The 19,835-nt window shown below is 45.6% G+C and overlaps 1 protein-coding gene across 1 annotated transcript; it reads right to left on the bottom strand.

Annotated features, from left to right (window-relative positions):
- Positions 1-9,498: 9,498 nt before the first annotated feature.
- On the bottom strand, positions 9,499-15,753 carry Defb123 (defensin beta 123). Its single transcript, XM_076849466.2, has 2 exons — positions 15,696-15,753; positions 9,499-9,644 (listed from the first exon to the last, which is right to left on the bottom strand). Exons 1-2 carry the CDS (start codon positions 15,751-15,753, stop codon positions 9,499-9,501), a joined length of 204 nt encoding a protein of 67 aa, XP_076705581.2.
- Between the last annotated feature and the right edge of the window lie 4,082 nt (positions 15,754-19,835).

Genomic DNA, 19,835 nt, shown 5'->3' with positions numbered 1-19,835 from the left:
CACAATATGGCTATCAAGACTTTAAGCCTCAGGGCTGGGATATAGCTCGGTTGGTAGAGTGCCTACCTTGCATGCCCAAGGCCCTGGGTTCAATCCCCAGTCTTCCCCCTCAATCCTACAAAACCACTTCTAGGCCTCATGTCCTTGCTTAGGGCAAGAAGAGGGTCTCGGAGGAGTGTTGGTACAGGCCTCCGCCTCTTTCATCAGGAAAGCAGACACTTTTTCTGGAACTCCCTAACAGGCTCTGTCGGGAGCTGCCCTGGATGCAGATGCCTTTCAGTCTTGATGCACCGGGTTCTGACCAATTATTGCCTTCAGCCTGGCACAGAAGGGCCAGGTCCCAATAACTTGGGCGTTGCCCCACACAGATAATGAGGCGTGGCCCCAGGCGTAGGCGTCACCTGCAGGGGTTACACTCACCTGTTCCTTTGTGAACCTGATCCCTTGCCTCGTTTGAATGACTTTTCCCTAATAAAAGGGTTCAGCACCTGCTGCTCTCTCTTTCTGGCCTGTCTTGCCCCCCTTGTGGGAGCTGCGGCTGAGGAGAGGTCACTGAACCCAAAGAAAAGCTACTTTCTGTGTCTGTGTCTTTATTTATCCCCCAAATTCACTTGGAGGGACGCTGATCCTTTAGTTGTGTGATGCAGTAAGACTTCTGTTCCTATCTGATGGGCCAGAACTCTGTCACATGGTCACTCCCGATGTAAGAGAGACTGGGAATCAAAGGGGTTCTGTTTTTCTAGCCTCTGAAATGAACTTGAACTTGAGAGTGAGGGAATCTCTGCCCATCTTTTCCCTGGGTTTGAGCCCAGAAAGGGGCATGAGTGTTGGGATAAGTCGAGGGAAACACTGAGGGCGGGGGCAGGGAGGTCTTGTCCATTCTTTGAGAGTTTCAGAGAAGAGAGCTCTCCTGGGTGGCCTTGGCCCCAGCCCAAGAATAAGACTGCAGAGGGGACCTGCAAGGTCAGGCTAAGAAAGGGGCAATGACATTCAAAATACTTCCCAGCAGGAGGGGTGTCGATGAGGGGCCTGAGCAGAATCTTGGAGGCCACCTGCTCTTCCGTTTCTGGCCTGAGAACCACCTTCAGATGTGCCACAGGTAGCTGGCCTGGAGGAGGGGCACCGGAGGGACTCGAGAGCAGCTGTTTACCCACCGGAATGGAAATGCTGAATTCTGTTAATTACAAAGAGCACCATCTGGAAATTGGTGCTGCTTCCCTCATTTCCTGGGCAAAACTGTTGGAGCACCCACTGGGGTGGGGGTGAGGTGGGAGTGGAGCTCTAGAGCCTACAAAGAGGGTGGAGGGGAACTCGGAGTGGTCCACAGAGCCACATGGCCGCTCTGAGGCCACATGAGTCTGGTGTCATCGCTAGGCCTCAAGGAGTCAGACGGACCAGAGCAGTTCACCAGCCACAGGCCGCAGGTGGAAAGCTGGGGCCTGTGCTCAGCAAGGCCAGGTGGGAGACGGGAATCCAGACCAGGAACTCATTCCATAGAGACCCAACTTCTCTGCATTCAAGAAGTTCCAAGAGAATATTCACTGGATCAAACCAAGCTTCAAACCGGACCCAACCAAATGTATGGCGCCGACACCTCCCCTTCTGTTTCCGAAAGAAACCAACAGCTGGGTTTTTTTTTTGTACAGCCTCAGAAATAGTGGGTGTGGCTTTGTGACCTTCTTGCCGTGAAGACGACCACTTCTGGGAGTGGGGACCTAGGCAGACTCAAGTTCATACCCCAACTCTGCTGCTCATGGGCCTCAGGTCACTTGGCAAGTCTGGTTGTCAAGAGGCATCAGGACAGCTCACAGGGGCACAGCTGTGGCATCAGAGAAGACCCTCTGGCACTTGGTAAGTGCTCAGTAGGTGAAGGGGCTACGATGGCTGTCATTCTGTTGAGCAAGGAGCACCACACTGGCCTTCTTTTCTTTCTCCACATAATTTCACTTTCTTGTGGGAAAATCACAGGAAAAGTACAAAGAATTCCCACAGATGTTTCTCTCAGTTTCCCAAATATAAACATTTCACCACATTTTTTTGGGGGTGGGGGCTTGAACTCAGGGTCTCACTGAGTTGGTTAGCGCCTCGCTGTTGCTGAGGCTGGCTTTGAACTCGCGATCCTCCTGCCTCAGCCTCCTGAGCTGCTGGGATGACAGGCGTGGGCCACCGCACCTGGTGACTTTTCTCCACTTTGACCTTCTCTCTATCTATATATACATGAAAATATACTGAAACACAGCGTGCATCTTTCTGAACTCTTTGAAAGTAAATTGCAGGCACGATGCTCTTTTATGCCTAAATAATACATCTGCAGGCTTTCCCTGAAAAAAAAAAAAACAAACACATTTTCTTATATGACCATACACAATATGATTATAAAATCAGGGCAATAACCACTGACAAAATTCAATTTTCTAGTCTGCAGAACATATTCCGATTTCACCAGCTGCTCCAATGAAGTCCTTTGTAGCAAAAGAAGATCCAGGTCACGCTTTACGCTCAGTTGTCATGTTTCTTTGATCTTCTGGAGCCGGAACAGTTCCTCAGGCTTTCGAGACACTGACAATTTTGAAGAGTCCAGGCCAGCTATTCTGTGGAATGTCCCTCCATTTGAGCTTCTCTGGTGATGATTCTGTGTGGTTGAATTCAGCCCTGAGTTCATGGCAGGGATGCTACAGAAGCAGTGCTATCTCTCCGTGTGTCATTCGGAGACAGCCATTGTTGGCTTTCCGAGGGCTGAAGCCAAGACAAACAGACGAGATGGATCTCCCAGACTTAAACCCGACACATGCATGGCCATTTCCCGCCCAGTGTCCAGACTCTCATCTAAGCGTATACTCAACCTCCTAAGTTGTAAGAACACACCCAATAGATGAAAGAGATGAGGCAATTCAAGGGTGGGAGGTTCCTCAAAATACCACACAGATGAGGTTCACCAGCCCAGAGAAGAAGAGTAATTTGTCTAAGACCACACAGTTCCCAGGGGACAGAGCCCAGGACTTGGACTTATATCTCTGGATGTGAAGCCAAGGCTGTCTCTGAGGTGGAATGATAGCCACACATTGGTAGGACAGGTCAGTATGAAGGGGACACTCCTTGGTACTGCAGGTGTGTAAGGTGTACCAGTCAGATAGGGGACACCAGACAAAGGCTGCTTGCGCTGAATGGGTGATTAGAAATACCATCCAGAGCACAGACTTTCTTCAAGGAGTTACTGAGTGATTGAGATAATGATAATATCGGTTACCCTTTATTAAGTACCAATTGCTTTACCTACATCATCTCACTTAATTCTCACAGTCATGTATATTAGTATCTCTGCTTTTTCTGTAAAGTAACCAAGGCTCTTAGTGAAGGGAGTTGCCCAGTTCAAACCCTAGTAAGCAGTGGAGCTGGGACTCTACTTTGGTTCTCTGGCATCCATTTTGTCTTCCAGAGTCACTCTTATTTGTGCTTTTAAAATAACATTTTTTCCTAATTGTGAAAATAATGCATACTTATAGGAAAAACTTAGAAAACTAAGAACAACACATAAGAAAACTAATTTCACTGTACAGAAATACAAGTAAAAAAAGGTATAAAATGCAAATTAAAATGAAGTCAAACTGTAGATATTTTGTGTTCTGTTTTTTTCACTTATTGATATATCACGACAATCTCTGACTATGCTTATTCCTCCAAGACAAGATTTTTCTTAAAAAAATATTTTTTAGTTGTCAACAGACATTCATTTTATTTATTTATATGCGGTGCTGAGGATTGAACCCCGTGCCTCACACATGCCAAGCAAGTGCTGTACCTCTGAGCCACAACCCTAGCCCCAAGACAAGATTTTTAACACTAAATTGCTTCCTGAATCTGGAATTCCCAAGCCTCTGGTATTACAGGCATAGGCCACCATTGGTTCAAGGAGGGAATCCTCCAGTATATTTGTCCTGTAATTGTTCACATTTGCTAAACATAGACATGACACAGGAGTACACAGGTTTTCAAAACGTATGTGACAAACATATTGTAGAAATTCATTATATATAGTATGCATATTATATTATATCCACAATATATAAAGAACTCCTACAAATCAATAAGAAAAAGACAAACAATTCAATAATAGAGTGCAAATATTTAAACAGACATTTAACAATAATAAAAGGTATAAAGTCCACGGAAAGATGTTCAGTATCATTGATCATCAGGGAAGTACAAATTAAAATCACAACGAGGGCCAGGGGTGTAGCTCAGTGGTACAGCACTTGCTTAGTATATGTGAGGCACTGGGTTCCATCCTCGGCACCACATAAAAATAAATAAATAAAATAAGGTATTGTGTCCATCTACAACTAAAAAAAATTTTAAAAATCACAATGAGATTAAAAATCACTATACACATGAAAGTAATTAAAATAATAAGACCCAGGATAGCAAGGTTGGTGAAGGTATGAAACAACTAGAAATCTGATAGGTTGTTCATGGGAATGTAACATGGGCCACCACTTTGGGAAAACAATTTCAGAGTTACTTTGAAAATTAAATAGATATATGTCTTCATAAAGACGTTTCTTTATTTGTAATAGCCCGCAAGTGGAAACAACCCAAATGTTCAGCTGGTGAATAGATTCATTGAATTATATCCACACGATGCCACAGTACTCAATAAACAAGCATAATTTACTGATAACACACAACTGAATTAATCTCAGAAACATTAAGGGAAAAGAAGTCACACACCAAAGAGCACACGCTGAATGATTCTACTTTACATGATGTTTTGGAAAGGCAAAACTAAATGGATTTAAAAAGAAAAAAGTTCAATGAAAAAGAAACCCCGAAAAAATACTTTTTTTTTTTTTTTAATTAATTAGTTCTCGATGGACATTTATTTATTTATTTATTTATGTGTGCTGATAATCGAACCCACTGCCTCACACATGCCAGGCAACCGAGCCACAACCCCAGCCCCAAGTACTGTTTTCTTGACGTGTCTTTTTTTCTCAGCACACGTTTCCTGCTTATGGCCCTCAAAGCAGGAAATCCTGGGAGAGAGGGAAGCATTATTTTTTCCGGCCTGCGGTCAACGGTGAGACCCGTGATTTGCTAGGGAGATACTGCCCTCTAGGGGTGATTATTGGATATTGCTAGGGACATTTTTGATTGTCAATTCCCTACTGCAATTTAGGGGGTTGGGGGCTAGGCATATTATCTGGCATGCATTGCGATCTACTGTCCTAGAAGAAGTACCGACTTGTTTCCTCAAACTTGTAGGTGAGAAGCCCATTTATAATTTTATGAGCCCAGAATGAAGGCTGTTTTGCAAACATTTTTTTTCCCACTTGAACTTTCCTGGAATGAAACTGTTGTGTAAATCCCGGTCTGGCAATACAGTTTTGGTTAGAACATCACCGAACCTCTTCAGACTTTTTGAAAGTCGGATCAGGAAGCAACACTGTGGGCAGTATCTGGGTCACTCCCTACCCCTGGCTGAAGCTGGCTTTGAACTCACAATCTTCCTGCCTCAGCCTCCCAAGCCGCTGGGATTACAGGTTCCAGAAGTGGTGTCAGCAACTGGGGCTGCTAAGACGGGATTCCTGAAGGGTACTGATATCACAAGGTAACTATGATCTCATGGGCCATGGAAGATAGGTTACTGGTCACCTATGATATGTGGTGGCACCACATTTATTTGAATCACCACTTGCAGTGGCTTGGCTGGATGCATTCAATGGAGGCCAGGTTCTGGAAGAGCAGGTGGCTGCTGCTGTGTTTTACTTTGGGAAGGGGGGATGACTGTGGGGACTGTGGGGTGACCGGAGATTTCTGACAGCGCTCAAGAGCTGACAGAAGGAAAGTGACAACACAGGGTTTTCAATGCCCAGTCAGAGTCAGGTTCGGAGAAGATAACAGAGGTCGATGTGGTCCTCAGAGAACCTCTAATTTCTTGTAGCTGCAGGAAAGAGGGGCTGAAAATCAGACCCTCAGTTTCCATATTCACTCTGTGGAATTCTGTTGGTCCAATTCAATGGTTTATATGAAAATTAAGACTTTGATTGGGAAGAAATAGTATCTTGCAGCTTGGACTTGAAACAGTTGGCTTGTATGTTGGATGTACGTTTCACTTGCCCAGTTATTTCCAGAGAGGCTGGACCATTTTACATCCCTAGCAGAGGTGTGTGAGAGTTGCAGCTGTCAAAACTCATACCTCATCCACATTTGGTCAGTCATTTTAATTTGTTTTTTGTGGTGCTGCAGGTTGAACCCAGGGCCTCGTGCATGCTAAGCAAGTGCTGTACCACTGAGCTGCGTTCCTAGCCCTTCATTTTAATTTAGACACTCTAATTAATGTGAATAGTGGTACTTTATTGTGGTCTTAATTTGCATTCTTTAATAACTAATGCTTTTTGTGCATTTATTTGCCATGGTGTGTATCTTTTAATTGGTGAACTATCTGTTCAAATCTATTGCTCTTTTTGTTAATGGATTGTGTATTTTCTTTTTATTGAGTTTCGAGAACTCTACATATTCTGGATAAAAATCTTTAATAAGACATTCATGTAAAATATTTTTTACTTGTAGATGGACACAATATCTTTATTTTATTTATTTTTTAATGTGGTGCTGAGGATTGAACCCAGTGCCTTGTGCCTGTGAGGGAAGTGCTCAACCACTGAGCTACAGCCCCAGCCCAAGACATTGATTTTTAAATATTTTATTTTCTAGGTCTTTTTGACTGATTTAGCTTTCTCAATTTTTCTGGTCTTGCATTAAGGCACTTAATGCTCATAACTTTTATTTATTTTTTTAAAACTTTTTTGTTATATACTGAGAATGTTTCAAAAACATTTGAAATTCAAGAGGCTGAGAGAGGAGGGTTGTGAGTTCAAAGCCAGCCTCAGTAATGGCAAGGTGCTAAGCAACTTAGTGAGACCCTGTCTCTAAATAAAAATACAAAATAGGGCTGGGGATGTGGCTCAGTGGCCAAGTATCCCTGGGTTCAATCCCTGGTACAACCCCCCAAATATATTAAATTATAAGATGGGTGCATTAGTGCATGCCTATAATCCCAGTGACTCAGGAGGCTGAAATAGGAGGATTGCAAATTCAAGGCCAGCTTCAGCAACTTGGTGAGTCCATAGCCACTTAGTGAGACCCTGTCTCAAAATTAAAAAAAAAAATTAAAAAGGGCTGGGAATGTGACTTAGTGGTGAAGGACCCCTGGGTTCAATCCCTTGTATGAGAGAGAGGAGGGTGGGAGGGAGGGGAAGAATTTGAAAGTATAAAAAGAATAAGACAACAAACACCTCAGTATCTACCACCCATTTTAAAAAACGTTACTATTACCCCACTCTGTTCCTATAGAGGTAACTATTAATCTCAATTTGTGTTTATTATCATCTTAGCTTTTATTAATAGCTTTATCACTTGTATTTATAGCCCTAACAAAAATTTGATTATATGTGCACAGTGTTGAACAAGTAAGTATAGGACAAATTTTGTTGGAATTTCATTGAATTAGGAACAATAAATATAAAATTGACTTTTTTATTGAGACTCAGTTCATGAACATAGTTATGTCTGTTCATTTAGGCTTTCTATATTCTTCCTTCCTTTCTTTATCTCTCCCTCTCTTCCTTTTCTTTTCTTTTTGAGACAGGGTCTCACTATGTTGCCTATGTCATTGACTGTGAGCCTGGGAGCCTCCTGGGTAGCTGGGATTGCAGGGCGATGACGCTGCACCTGGCTTCACTGAACTTCTTGAGTCTGTGGATTGATATCTTTCAATAATTTTGGAAAATTTACAATATTATATTTTAAGAATATATATTCCCCTCTTCTCTTTTGGTACTCCACTGAAGCACACAGTAGGCTATTTGATATTGTTCCAGCCTCCTGTGCTTGGTTATGTTTATTTTGCATTCTTTCTTTTCTCTCTGGGGTTTGAGTTGTGTATGGTCTATTGATCTACTTTGAGTTCACTTATTCTTTCTTTCTTTCTTTCTTCTACTTTGCACTCGGTCTGCTGTGAAGCACATCTAGTGTATTAGTCTTGATTTTAGATCATATATTTTTTGGTTTAAAATGCTCAATTTATTCTTAGGGATTCCACCTGAGGGACTGCTATGTGATGATCTGCAATGGATCATATCAAGTGTTCATGTCTTTGGACCCTGGGTCAAGTGACTTGCTTTGGCCAATGAGACTCCAGCAAATAATACAAACAGAAGATTGACAGATGCTGTGTATTGGGCCTTCCCCTCTTGGAACTAGCCTCTGCATAAGAAGGGAAAGTAACTTCCTTGAGATGGAGAGGCTGGGTGGAGAGAGATGTAGTTACATGAGTGACCCCATGTGAGAAAATCAGAAGAAACATTCATTCAACCCACAGAACTGTGAGAAATAATAAAAAATTGTATTTTAATCTACTGTTTTAGAGTGGTTTTGTGATATGGCAGTAGAAAACAGATACCTTCTTATATATTAGTTTTAATTTTCCATCCTATCATCTTTCTTATTTATTTTGATGCAGGGGTGACTGAACTCAGGGGCACTCGACCCCTGAGCCACCTCCCCAGCCCTATTTTGCATTTCATTTAGAGACAGGGTCTCACTGAGTTGCTTAGCGCCTCACTGTTGCTGAGGCTGGCTTTGAACTCACAATCTTCCTGCCTCAGTGTCCCAAGCTGCTGGGATTACAGGCATGTGCCACTGTGCCCGTCCCTATCATCTTTTTTAAAATCAATCTTCTGATTTCTTTAGTCTATTTATGATAGCTATTTTAAAGTTGTTAATGTACTGTTTTTGAGTCTGCTTCTATTTGATTATTTTTATTTTTGATTGTGGGTCATATTTTTCTGCTTCTGTGAAGGTCTTATGATTTTAAATTGTACAGATGCCAGAAACTGAATTTAAAGGAACGAGAATAGATATTATTTATCTTTTCCAGTTAGGGACTAGAATAAATATTATTTTTCCCTCAGGGAGAACATTCTCCTTCTTTAGGTGGTTGAATCTGGTTGTTAATATGCTTCTGCAAACCAAGAACATAAAGTGTACTTATTTCTTGTTCAAGGAAAGTTTTGAGATTTCAAACTAATGACTCACTGTACAAGGATGAGGGTACCAGGATGAATAATGCAACCAAGGACAGTTTGAGAACAGAATTATTATTGAGTTAATTTCTGAAAAGAAACACCCTTCTATCTTAAGCTTTCTCCCTTAGAAAATTCTAGAAGAGTACAGGAGCACCCAAATACATCTTTTGTTAGCTGCCAGAACAATCATGCCACCCTATCTTGTAGACCAGAAAATTCTACCGAGCTTTGGTGAGAGAGAGAGTGTCGTGTTATGAAAGTAGTTTTGACTTCCCGAATATCATCTGTGGGGGCTCTCCTGCGGGTCCTGGGGTGCACGAACAGGCGAACATGGGGGTCAGCCACAGATGTTTATTGACAAAGGGCTCAAGTGACTTCATGGGCCTTCTCCTGGCTCCAGGCTGCAGGCCACTCACAGCAGCCACGGCTTGTTCTTGGGCTGGTACTTGGGCTTCACACAGCACATTTTGCCGTTTGTGCAGTAAACATAGACCTTCTCCTTCCTGGAGCATCTCTGGCGGCATTTGCCATGAAGGTTCCAGCACCTCAAGGCGTCACCTGAAACCAAGGAGACAGAGGAGGAGTTTTGGGTTCTAGGGCCAGGAAGGGAACCCCTCGTGGGTCTCCAGGGTGGAGTGATAGAGAGGAACAGAAACTGAAGTTCAAGGAGGTTAACTCCGCTGGAGTCTGTGGTGTGTGCCCACCTCCCTGAGGGGAAAGGCCAGAGGGTCATTGCCAAATTATTCCTAGACCAAAGGAGGTCCCTAAGGAAGCTCAGAAGTCAGTTCTAAGACTGTCCATCTGATTACTAGTGACCTAAGCCCCCGGCAGAACATGATCCAGCACTCTTTAAAGGAACATAACAAAATACAGCAACCAAGAGTGTGAATTTGACAGGGTATAGAGCCGCCAGCGGAGTCTCCAGGCCAAACAACAACAACAACGTCAGGAAAATATGACCCATAACCAGGAGAAAATCAATCCACTGATCCAGAAATAACAAAGATGGTGAAACTAGCAGATGGACATTTTAAATATGCTCCACAGGCTAAAAAAGGTACTGGAAGAATATGGGCATGATGAGAAGAAATAAAGGTGTAAAAATATCCATATGGAAATTCTTGAAATGAAACATTAGCGAATGAAGAGCTCATTTTGTGTGATTAAGGGCAGATTAGGCTGAAGAAGGAAAGATGGATGAAGGTGAAGACACAGCAACAGAAACTAGCAACATGAACCACGGAGGGGGAGCGAGGGCAGGAGAGGGAGGGAGAGGGAGGGAGAGGGAATGCAGACTAGCATTCCCCCAGCTGGAGCCCCAGAGGAGAAGGGAAGGAGAGGCCCCAAACAGCACTTGAAGGAATAATGGCAAAGAAGTTTCAAGGTTGACAACAACAGTCAATGCACAGAAGCAAGAGCCTCAGTGAATTCCAAGCAGAACAAAACCTGAAGAGAAGCAGGCAGAGGCATGTCATAGCAAAATTCTAAAAATCATGCTAAAGAAAAAAAAAATCTGAGAGAGAAAGCCACAGGACACATGAAATACACAGGGAAAACAATGACAATAATAGAAGAAGTCCATCAAAAACTGCTCACCATCAGAAGACAAAGAGAGAGGCTTTTAAAGTAATGCAAGGAAACAAATTCAACCCAAGCCAGGCATGGGGGGGCACACCTATAAGCCTAGTGACTTTGGAGGCTGAGGTGGGAGGATCACAAGTTCAAGGCCAACATTGGCAATTTAGCAAGACCCTAAACAGCTTAAGGAGACTCTGTCTCAAAATAAAAACAAAAAGGACTGGGGTGTATCTGAGTGGAGTGTGCCCCTGGGTTTTCAATCCAATCCAGCTGCTTCCTTCCTTCCTCCCTCCCTCCCTTCCTTCTTTTCATCCTTTCTTCCAATCTTTCGGTTGATTGAGCCCAGAGGGCCTTTACCACTGAGTCACATTCCCAGCCCTTTTTATTTTTTTATTTTGGGACAGGGTCTCATTAAGTTGCTTAGAGCCTCACTAAATTGTTGAGGTTGGCCTCCAACTTGTGATCCTCCTTCCTTAGCCTCCTGAGTCTCTGGGATTACAGGTGTCTGTCACCATGCCTGACTCAACCCAGAATTCTTTACACAGCATAAGTCCTCTAAAAATGGGGAGCTACAACTTAAGCTGAGAAATTTTATCACTGAAAGATATCACTACAAGAAGTGCTAAAAAGAAGTTATTCAGCAGAAGAAAAATTATATCAGATGGAAGATTAGATGTCTACATAAAGGAGTAAAGAGAGCCAGAATTGATAAATATGTGGGCAAAAGTGAACCACATTTGTCCTCATTTAAACATATAATTGCTTAGGGCTGGAGATACAGTGGAAGACCATTTGCTTCATATGTGTGAAGCCCTGGGTTCAATCCCAGCACTGGGAAGAAAAAGATGATTGCTTAAAGCAAATGAGAGCAATGCATTGTGGGGGTTATAGCAGGTATAGAAGTGAAATGTAAAGCAAAGGCACAAAAGCCGGGGGCGGATATGGAAGTGGGCTCTCTGAAGGCTCCACACCCCCTAGAATTACCACTCCGAGGCAGACCAGGCAAGGATAAAATGGTCTGTTACAAACCTTAGAGCTCGCTCAAGATCTGGTGCAGGAATTGTACAAGATGGGCCTAGAATATTTTGTTACACCATGAAATTGCTTCCATTCATTAATAAAAGGACAAAATGCTGAGAATTCCTCTTTTCTCATCACCAGTATTAGAAACTTTGTACTGAAATCATTATCATTCTTTCCTGAGGAACCAGGTCTTTCCACACTGAAAAGCAGCCTGATTTCTGTCAGGTACAGAGTTGTCAGATAAGGAATTTGGGGATGCAAAATTCCACCTATTTCTTAGTTTTGTGCTTTCCATGGAAACGGGGGTTCCTGAAGCCATTTCTCAGCCTGAGACCTGCTGTGAATCCCTGTCCACGTTGTGCTGAGGTTCGGCTTTGCCTAGAAGTCAGACTCAGCCTTTCCCCTTAGTCTGATGACAAATCCAGTTCTGTCTTCGTTGGGTGAGAAGGTTATAGGACGAGTACCTGATCACATTCACTAAGTCACTCATTTGCTTTATGTGATTTTCAATATCTGGGATTCTGTGTTTTATTTTGCAAAGAAGATAAGGAAAAACCATCATTTTAACAGCAGTATCTTGGTTTTTAACTTGAGTGTTAGGAGGAGCTATTGGTCTGGGAGAGAGCAAAGATACTCAGGCTTTTTGTTTTAGCCTCTTTAGAGGCTATTTAGCAAGAATCTACACATTTTAAAAATATGAATAATCTTTACCTTGCAACTTCCTTTCCAGATGCCTGTCCCAGGAAAATAGCCACAAAGATATAGACCAAGAGGACTTTAGGGAGCAGGTACAACTATCCCTGAGTTAGACACCGACCCTCAGAGAACTTCTGGTCCAGTGAGGGGAAGGGGGGAAGAGAGCTCGAGTGTGGTTCAAGTTAAGAAGCAAGAACTGGGTGCTCCAGGGGTCAAGGGTCAGGCTGGGGGAGCTTCCTCCCAACGTCCCATCACTCCCACAGGAAGTGGAAGGAAAACACTTGCAATTGTTTCCAGGGCGCTGGGCAGTCTCGATCTACTTCCTGTAGCCGCAGCAGCAGGCCTGAGAGCCCTGGCAGAGCTCAATCCCCCTCTGCCAGCCCGGTGGGGACAAGCTGGGCACAGAGGTCTTCTGCTGCCCGCTGCTGCAGCCCACAGGCTTACCTGACCCCGGGAAGCGGAGAGAAGTCGTGGGGAAAGGCAGGGCAAGAGATCTGTGGCTATAAACACCCGGATGCTCTGGAGAGATGGCCAGGGCAGGGGCGCACTCCCTGCGGTCAGAGCACAGCTCAGGGACATTGCCAGTGCTTTAGAGAAGTTCCTGTCTTCTGCGAGGACACAGCAGGGCATGGGACCGCCTGAAGGGGGGTTTGAAATGTCTGAGAGATGCTACCAAAGTTTCCCTCTGCTCTCCTGTAGCATAAAATGGATCTGAAAAGTCTGCAAATTCTCTTGTCTCTGGTGAAGACAGGGAAAGAGGTGAGAGTTGAGATCCAGAGGGACCTGCCAAGGCCAGACTCCAATGAGGAAGGCAGGAAGAGAAAGTGGGAATAGCCTTAATCTGGAAACCACCTGGAAGAATTGATTGAAACGAAGGGTCAAGTAGATGGGGATCAACCCCTGACAAGGCCAGGGGATTTCACCAGCCATGGGATCTGGTAGCAAGCACTAGAACACTCATTGACCATACCCGATGAGAGCTATCCCAGAAGTCAGTGAGGATCAGGCCCAGGGCCTTAACTACCACCTCCTGCTCCTGCCCCAGGGCCTTTGCACCTGCTATTCCCTGAAGCTTATGTTCTTCCCCATCACTAACTCCTTGTGCTCCCTAAGGTCATAGAGAGTCATGCCACGAGCACTCTCTTAAACATGGCAAATCCACCTCCTGGTATTTGCTGTCCCCTTTCCTACCTATTCTACTCATTGAACTCATCACCAGACATACTACAAGTTTCACTTATTATTCTAAAAAATTCACTGGGCCAATAGAATGTAAGGTCAAAGAGGACTTAGATTTTGCTCATCTTGCTTTGTTCTGTTTTGGTCACTCTAGAACCTATCACAGAGTCTGACACATGAAATCCATTCAACTGTATTTACTGAATGAACCAACTCATTAATTCATTGATGACCTCTCCAGTCATTTCCTCCTAAGCCAAGATCCTGGGAAGGGGAAGATGGGGCATAAGAAAGAAGACATGCCAAAAGACCAAATTCAAGAGACTGAAGCCAAGCATGGTGGCACAAATCTGTAAGCCCAGCTACTGGGAGCCTGAGGCAGGAGAATCACAAGTTCAAAGACAGCATGCGCAACTTAGCAGACCCTATCTCAAAGTGAAAAATAGAAAGGGCTGGGGGTGTTGCACAGTGGTAGAGCACTTGCTTAGCATGAGTGAGGCCCTGGGATCAATCCCTAGTACCAGGGAGAAAGAGAGAGAGAGAAAGAGAGAGAGAGAGAGAGAGAGAGAGAGAGAGAGAGAGAGAGAGAATGAGAATATGAATAATGTTTTTTGGTATTGAACTCAGGGGCACTCAACCACTGAGCCCCATCCCCAGCCCTATTTTGTATTTTATTTAGAGACAGGGTCTCACTGAGTTGCTTAGTGCCTCGCCATTGCTGAGGCTGGCTTTGAACTCACGATCCTCCTGCCTCAGCCTTCCAAGCCGCTGGGATTACAGGCGTGCACCACTGCACCCGGCTAAATGAATACATTTTTAAAAGAAGAAAAGCAAACATCTAGCTGCTGAGTTTAAAAGGCACAGCCCCTATGCAATCTCTCCTGCTCCTTCCTCCCACTGACTCCTCCATTATCAGAACAGAAGTTCCTGGGAACTTTCAGATAAGTCACAGAAAATAAAGAAACTGCTTGTTTTTCTTCCCAGAGGAAAATTTCAATGTGTTCATTGTTGTTCCTTGAACCTGCTATCACTGTGCACCCTCGATGCTGTCAGACCTTGGGAGAAGTGAGGAGGCTGACCCTGTGAGCATCTGAGGGGCTTTGGGAGCCACAGAGTTAGAAAACAGCGGGGTGGGCTCTCACCTGGGTTCTGGGCTTTCTTCTTTACCCCAGTTGGGTGGTGTGTTTCGGGCCACAGACAGATGCAAGGACCTAGGTGAACTTGCTTAGGGATTTCTCACATTCGGACTCTGGAATGGTAAGTGTGGGCCTCGGGGAGGGCAGAAGCTTCTGCCAGATGAGCAGGAGCTGGCAGGTGGCTGGAGCTAGGTTGGGGTGGGCCGACCTGACCAGGGCCCTTTTCTGGCTAAGTCTTCCCACAGCCTCACCTGGCACTGGAGGCTGAGACCCGGACCGTGGACACATTCTCAGCTTTCCCCCTATCCAACCTACAGTTGGGACAGTTCCCCGAAGGCACCGTGCTCTCTCCCACACCTGGACCCTAGAGCAAGCTGACCTCTGCCTAGACCACCCTTCCTGCTCTACCTCTTCTCCTTCCCTTTCTCTTTTCTTCTCAATTCTCAGGACCGGGTATCCCTCCAGGACTGTGCTGCCCTCTGCCTGGGCTGGTCCCTCCCAGGTGTACCTAGTCCTCTGCTTCCCCCTGCCACCGCCCGGGTTGGCAGGGCTGTTTAGCCATCTCCCCAGGGCCATGTCCTTTATCTCTGTGGTCCTGGCTCCCAGCACAGAGTCGGTGCAGAGCCAGCAGAGTGAATATAAGCTTTTCTCTCCTATTAAGGCAGTCCAGATCTCTCCTGGGGTCTATTTTTGTTCTGCTATTGCCCTGTCCTCCTCCTGGCTTCTCCTACCCACCTGTCCCACTCTGCCTCACGTGCCAGGCCACCTGCATAGGCTCCTGGAGCTGAGCAGGGGAAGGGACGGTGGAGTGACTGGGGGAGAAACTCTGGATGTTGCAGTTGGTACCTGGGATCTGCAACCTGGTGCTGGCCAGTGACCTCCTCTGCACGGCCCTGAATGGTGGCCCCTTGCTGGCCCAGGGAGTCAGTCCTCCCTGCCCTTGAGGCCGGACCTCAGTCTCTCCATCCTGCCCCTCCCCAGAAGGGGTCCAGGTTACCTGGAGTGAGCTGGGACAAGAGCAGCAGAGCCACCAAAGTCAGCGATAGGAGCTTCATGGTTGGAGCCGGCTCGAGGCAGAGCAGCTAGCAGGGCAGAGCGGTGGCAAAGCTAATGGGGGCTGGGGGACTGCCCTGTCTCTGGCCAACACTCCCTCTGATGGCCCGGAACTCAGATGCCCATGGGGACAGTCCCACGCCCCAAGTCCACACTGTGGGTCACACATCCCTGCAGATAAGCCTCCCTGTATCTTTCTGACAGCAGGGTGCTCGGCCAAGGTCAAGGATGCGGACAGCGCCCAGCTCGAAAGCGCCGGCACCCAGTGACCACGAGGGGGCGCCACGAACCAGACTCCGGAGGGTCCGGGAAGACTTGGAGCGGAGGCGCCCCAGCAGGGGACGAAGAGTAAACGCCCCAGCCCCCGCCACCAGCCGGAATGAGGCTGCAGGCTGAGGAGTGTGTGGAACGGACGCAGCTGCGGCGAAGAGGGAGAGGACCATGGCAGTGAGAGAGGAGGCTCGGAGCACCGCCCCTGCCCACCGAGCCGTGCGCCCACTGCCAAGGCCGTCCTTTGGGTGCCAGGTCCTGCGCTTTCCTCAGAGACCCAAGAACCCGCGATTCGGGCTGCCTCCTCTGGATCCAGGATGTGAAAACTCACGGGTTTCCCCTGGTCCCCTAGCCCTTGGGTGGAAGGGGCTGCATCCTGTAGTTACTAATGTGTCGCCTGGGGGGTCCGTCCTGTTTTTGTTCTTTCAAACTTTCAGCAAACAAGTTGTAACCGTTGCCTCTACTAAAATCTTGGGTTTCAACTATTTATGTGCCTTCTCTTTCCTGGCTGGACCCTGCTTGATACAGAGGTCAAGTGTGGCTGGGGACCATGGGGCGGGCCTGTAATCCTATAGCTGGGGAGGCTGAGGCAGGAGGCTAGCCTCCCCAACTTTGGGAGACCCTGCCTCAAAATGAAAAATAAAAAGGGCTAGAGATATAGCTCAGTAGTTATGCCCCCTTCAATCCAAAGAAAACCAAACAACAACAACAACAAAAACCCAAAATCAAACAAACAAACAAAAAATAAAACAAAGAAAACCAAAAACCCAAGCCAAACCAAAACTATGAGAGTGAAAACTTACACAGGGTTGACAAGATAAAGTTCGTTTCTGTTAAGGACCCTTGTTGTTCAAACGTGCATTAGTTAAGGCTCCACTGGATAAGCAGAACCACTAGTAGTTTTATAGAATAAGGAATTTATTGTAAAAAAAAAAAAACAGTATCAAATCAGTGGTTGGAGGAGCTGTGAAAGCAAAGATTTGAAAAGGATCAGAGAACAGTCACTAACCAACCTCACACAGGCAAATGGGCCAAGGACACAAAACACATCTGCATTTGAAGTGGGACCAATAAGGGAGCTGGTGTGCAAGTTTGTAGATGATTTCCGGCCCTTTGAGGCTACTGTGTACTGTTAAATTCACAGAAAAATGTTCAGGGGTGAACCTGGACCCTGGGGTCATTTTTTCCCATGTATATATTTTTAAAGGTGGACACAATATCTTTACTTTATCTCTTTATTTTTATGTGGTGCTGAGGATCGAACCCAGTGCCTCACACAGTGTTCTACTGCTGAGCCCCAGCCCCGCCCCCTCCCCATATTTTTTAAATTGATGCATTATAGTTGTACAAGATGGTGGATTTGCTGCCCCAGGTTTGTACGTGCACACAATGGAACGATATAATTTGACGGATATTATCCCTGGGGGGTTCTTTTGGTCAGGAGGGCTGGAGCTGGGGAGGAGAGCTGTCGTGGATCAGGGACTAGTGAGGATCAACCCCAGCCCGCAGATACCCTGCGTCTGTGCCTTACCACCTCCATCCAGTGCCAACCTTAGAGCATGGCGACCAGGCTTCATTTCTCTGTCTCAGATCTCGTGAATTGAAAAAAAGGAAAAGCTGGCCACAAACCCTCACTCGATTCCATCTGGGGAAGGAAGTTGAAAAATGTAGAATTCCACAAAATAATACTGCAGTCAGGGCTGGGGGGCCGGCAGGCACTCAACGACTCTTAGGGAGATTGAACCTGTTGGATTCTCTTCTCCCCGAGAGAAGACACCCTCACTGCTCAGTGCCCAGCTCATGGAGGGTTTCCGTATCCAGGGGCAGGGAGGAGGAGCTGGGATGAGTCAGTGACAAGTTCTGACTCTGCTACTCACTTTCTATGTGACCTTGGGAGAATCGCTATTTTCTGGGTCTCACTCTCTTCAATCAAGTATTCGGAGCACCTGGGCGGTGGGGATCCACGCATCTGCCAACTTACGTGGCTCTTTAGGTGATGAAAAGACTCAGAGGGGAAAGGATGCAAGAATCCAGGCTACCAAAATAAGGCAGGGTGTCTGGATTTTCACCTCTGGGTTCTCTGGGCTCCCCTCTTCAGCCACGGAGTCTCTGAAACACCTAGGTCACAGCTCTCAGCCCTTGACTCCAGCTCCCCAATATGCTGTGTGGCTCTGGTGACACAGTGTGGGCCAGCTCCTTGCGTTTTCAATGCACTAACTTTGCCTTTGAAGCCTTTTTTATTCTCCCGAGCACCCATAATAGGTGTCATCGCCAGGGGCTGGCTTAGTTACAGGGACAAGGGGGCTTGGAGAGGAGGTAGAGTGGGACCCTGTCCTGTGCATGTCTCCACGTCGCAGCTTATTCATGGAGAGTTAGAAGGCCAGTTTCTCAGCTTGATCAGGAATCAAAGAAGAATAAATTTGAAAGACAGTGAGGTATCTTTTGTCCAATCAAATGGGCTAGAATATGTAGGCTATGGGAAAAAGCAGTACCTTGATCTTGGAAATGCAGACGGGGACATTGTTTTTGGAGGGTGCTTGCCAATACCTGAATCTTGAAAACAGAGCTGCCCTACAACCCAGCAGCCTGGCTTCTACAACCCTGTAGCAGCCTCCACATGATTGGCAGTTGTTTCCTTTTTTCTAGTGGCAGTCCTGGGATTTCCCTTTAGGGTGCTGGACCCCCTTTGCTCTCAGCTCAAAAGATTCAGGTAGGGCGTCTCATCTTGCTTTTGGACTCTCCGTTTTTCATTGGACTTATCTTTTAAAAATCTGAATGAGCTGGGTGCAGTGGTGCATCCTCCCCAGTGGCTTGGGAGGTTGAGGCAGGAGCACTGCAAGTTAGAGGCCAGCCTCAGCAAATCAGTGAGGTCCTAAGCAACTTAGCAAGATCCTGTCTCAAAATACAAAGTAAACATAGCTGGGGATGTGGTTCAGTGGTTAAGCACTTTTGGCTTTAGTCCCTGGTACCAAAAAAAAATTAATATATCTGATTTATCTGATGGCTACCTTTTTCACTTAGGGTGAAACTCCAACTCTTCTCCCTGGCTTCCCTCATCTGGTTGGAACATCTCTCTGACCTTGACTCATACCTATTTTTCCTCACCCACCACTCTCAGCCGTGCCAGCTTGCTTTATTTCAACGGAACACACTAACCTCCCTCTAGCCTCAGGGCATTGTGTTTGAGATTCCTTTACCTGAAGTATTCCTCCTGATTATTTCCTGATTGGCTCCTTCCTTCCACTCATTATAATCTCTTTCCCCTCATTTTGTTTTTTGATTATCAATTTCTAGAATTCTTTTTTAAAAATTTATTTTTAGTTGTAGACACAGTGTTTTATTTATTTTTATGTGGTGCTGAAGGTCGAGCCCAGTGCCTCGCATGTGCGAGGAAAGCGCTCTGCTGCTGAGCTATAGCCCCTGCCCCCAGTTTCTACAATTCTTATTCTTCAGGTGTTGGGCCCCATGCACTGAAAGTCTCTAATTTTTTTCAACTTTTTTTCCTCCTGATTTTCATTCCATTGTCCTCTTTTTCCCTTTAGTTTATGAGGAATTTTTAACAAATCTTCTAAGCTATCTATTGCTCCTTCTTTTCCATGTTCTGCTTTCATCTTTTTAATTTACTTATTTCCTGACTTTTCCTTTTTTATGGCACCCTATTCTTGTTTCGCAGTTGCATCTGTGATTTCTCTGAAGCCTTTGATGATATTTCCCTTTCTGCATAATCTAATTCCTGTACTGGTTGGTTGGTTCGTGTGTTTTATGTCAGATGTTTGCCTCTAATCAACAATCATAGGGCTGATGATCCCGAACT

This window comes from Callospermophilus lateralis, chromosome 3 (genome assembly GCF_048772815.1).
Source record: "Callospermophilus lateralis isolate mCalLat2 chromosome 3, mCalLat2.hap1, whole genome shotgun sequence".
In the NCBI taxonomy this organism is placed as follows: domain Eukaryota; kingdom Metazoa; phylum Chordata; class Mammalia; order Rodentia; family Sciuridae; genus Callospermophilus; species Callospermophilus lateralis.
Note: the sequence above shows the minus strand (reverse complement) of the source record. Positions and strands in the feature narration are given on the sequence as shown.

Bases quoted from the DNA above. Each gene is read 5' to 3' on its own strand.
- Defb123 (XM_076849466.2), bottom strand. From the start codon at position 15,753: ATGAAGCTCCTATCGCTGACTTTGGTGGCTCTGCTGCTCTTGTCCCAG. The intron at 9,645-15,695 runs GTAACCTGGACC...CCTTGGTTTCAG, and splicing joins CTTGTCCCAGCTCACTCCAG to GTGACGCCTTGAGGTGCTGG.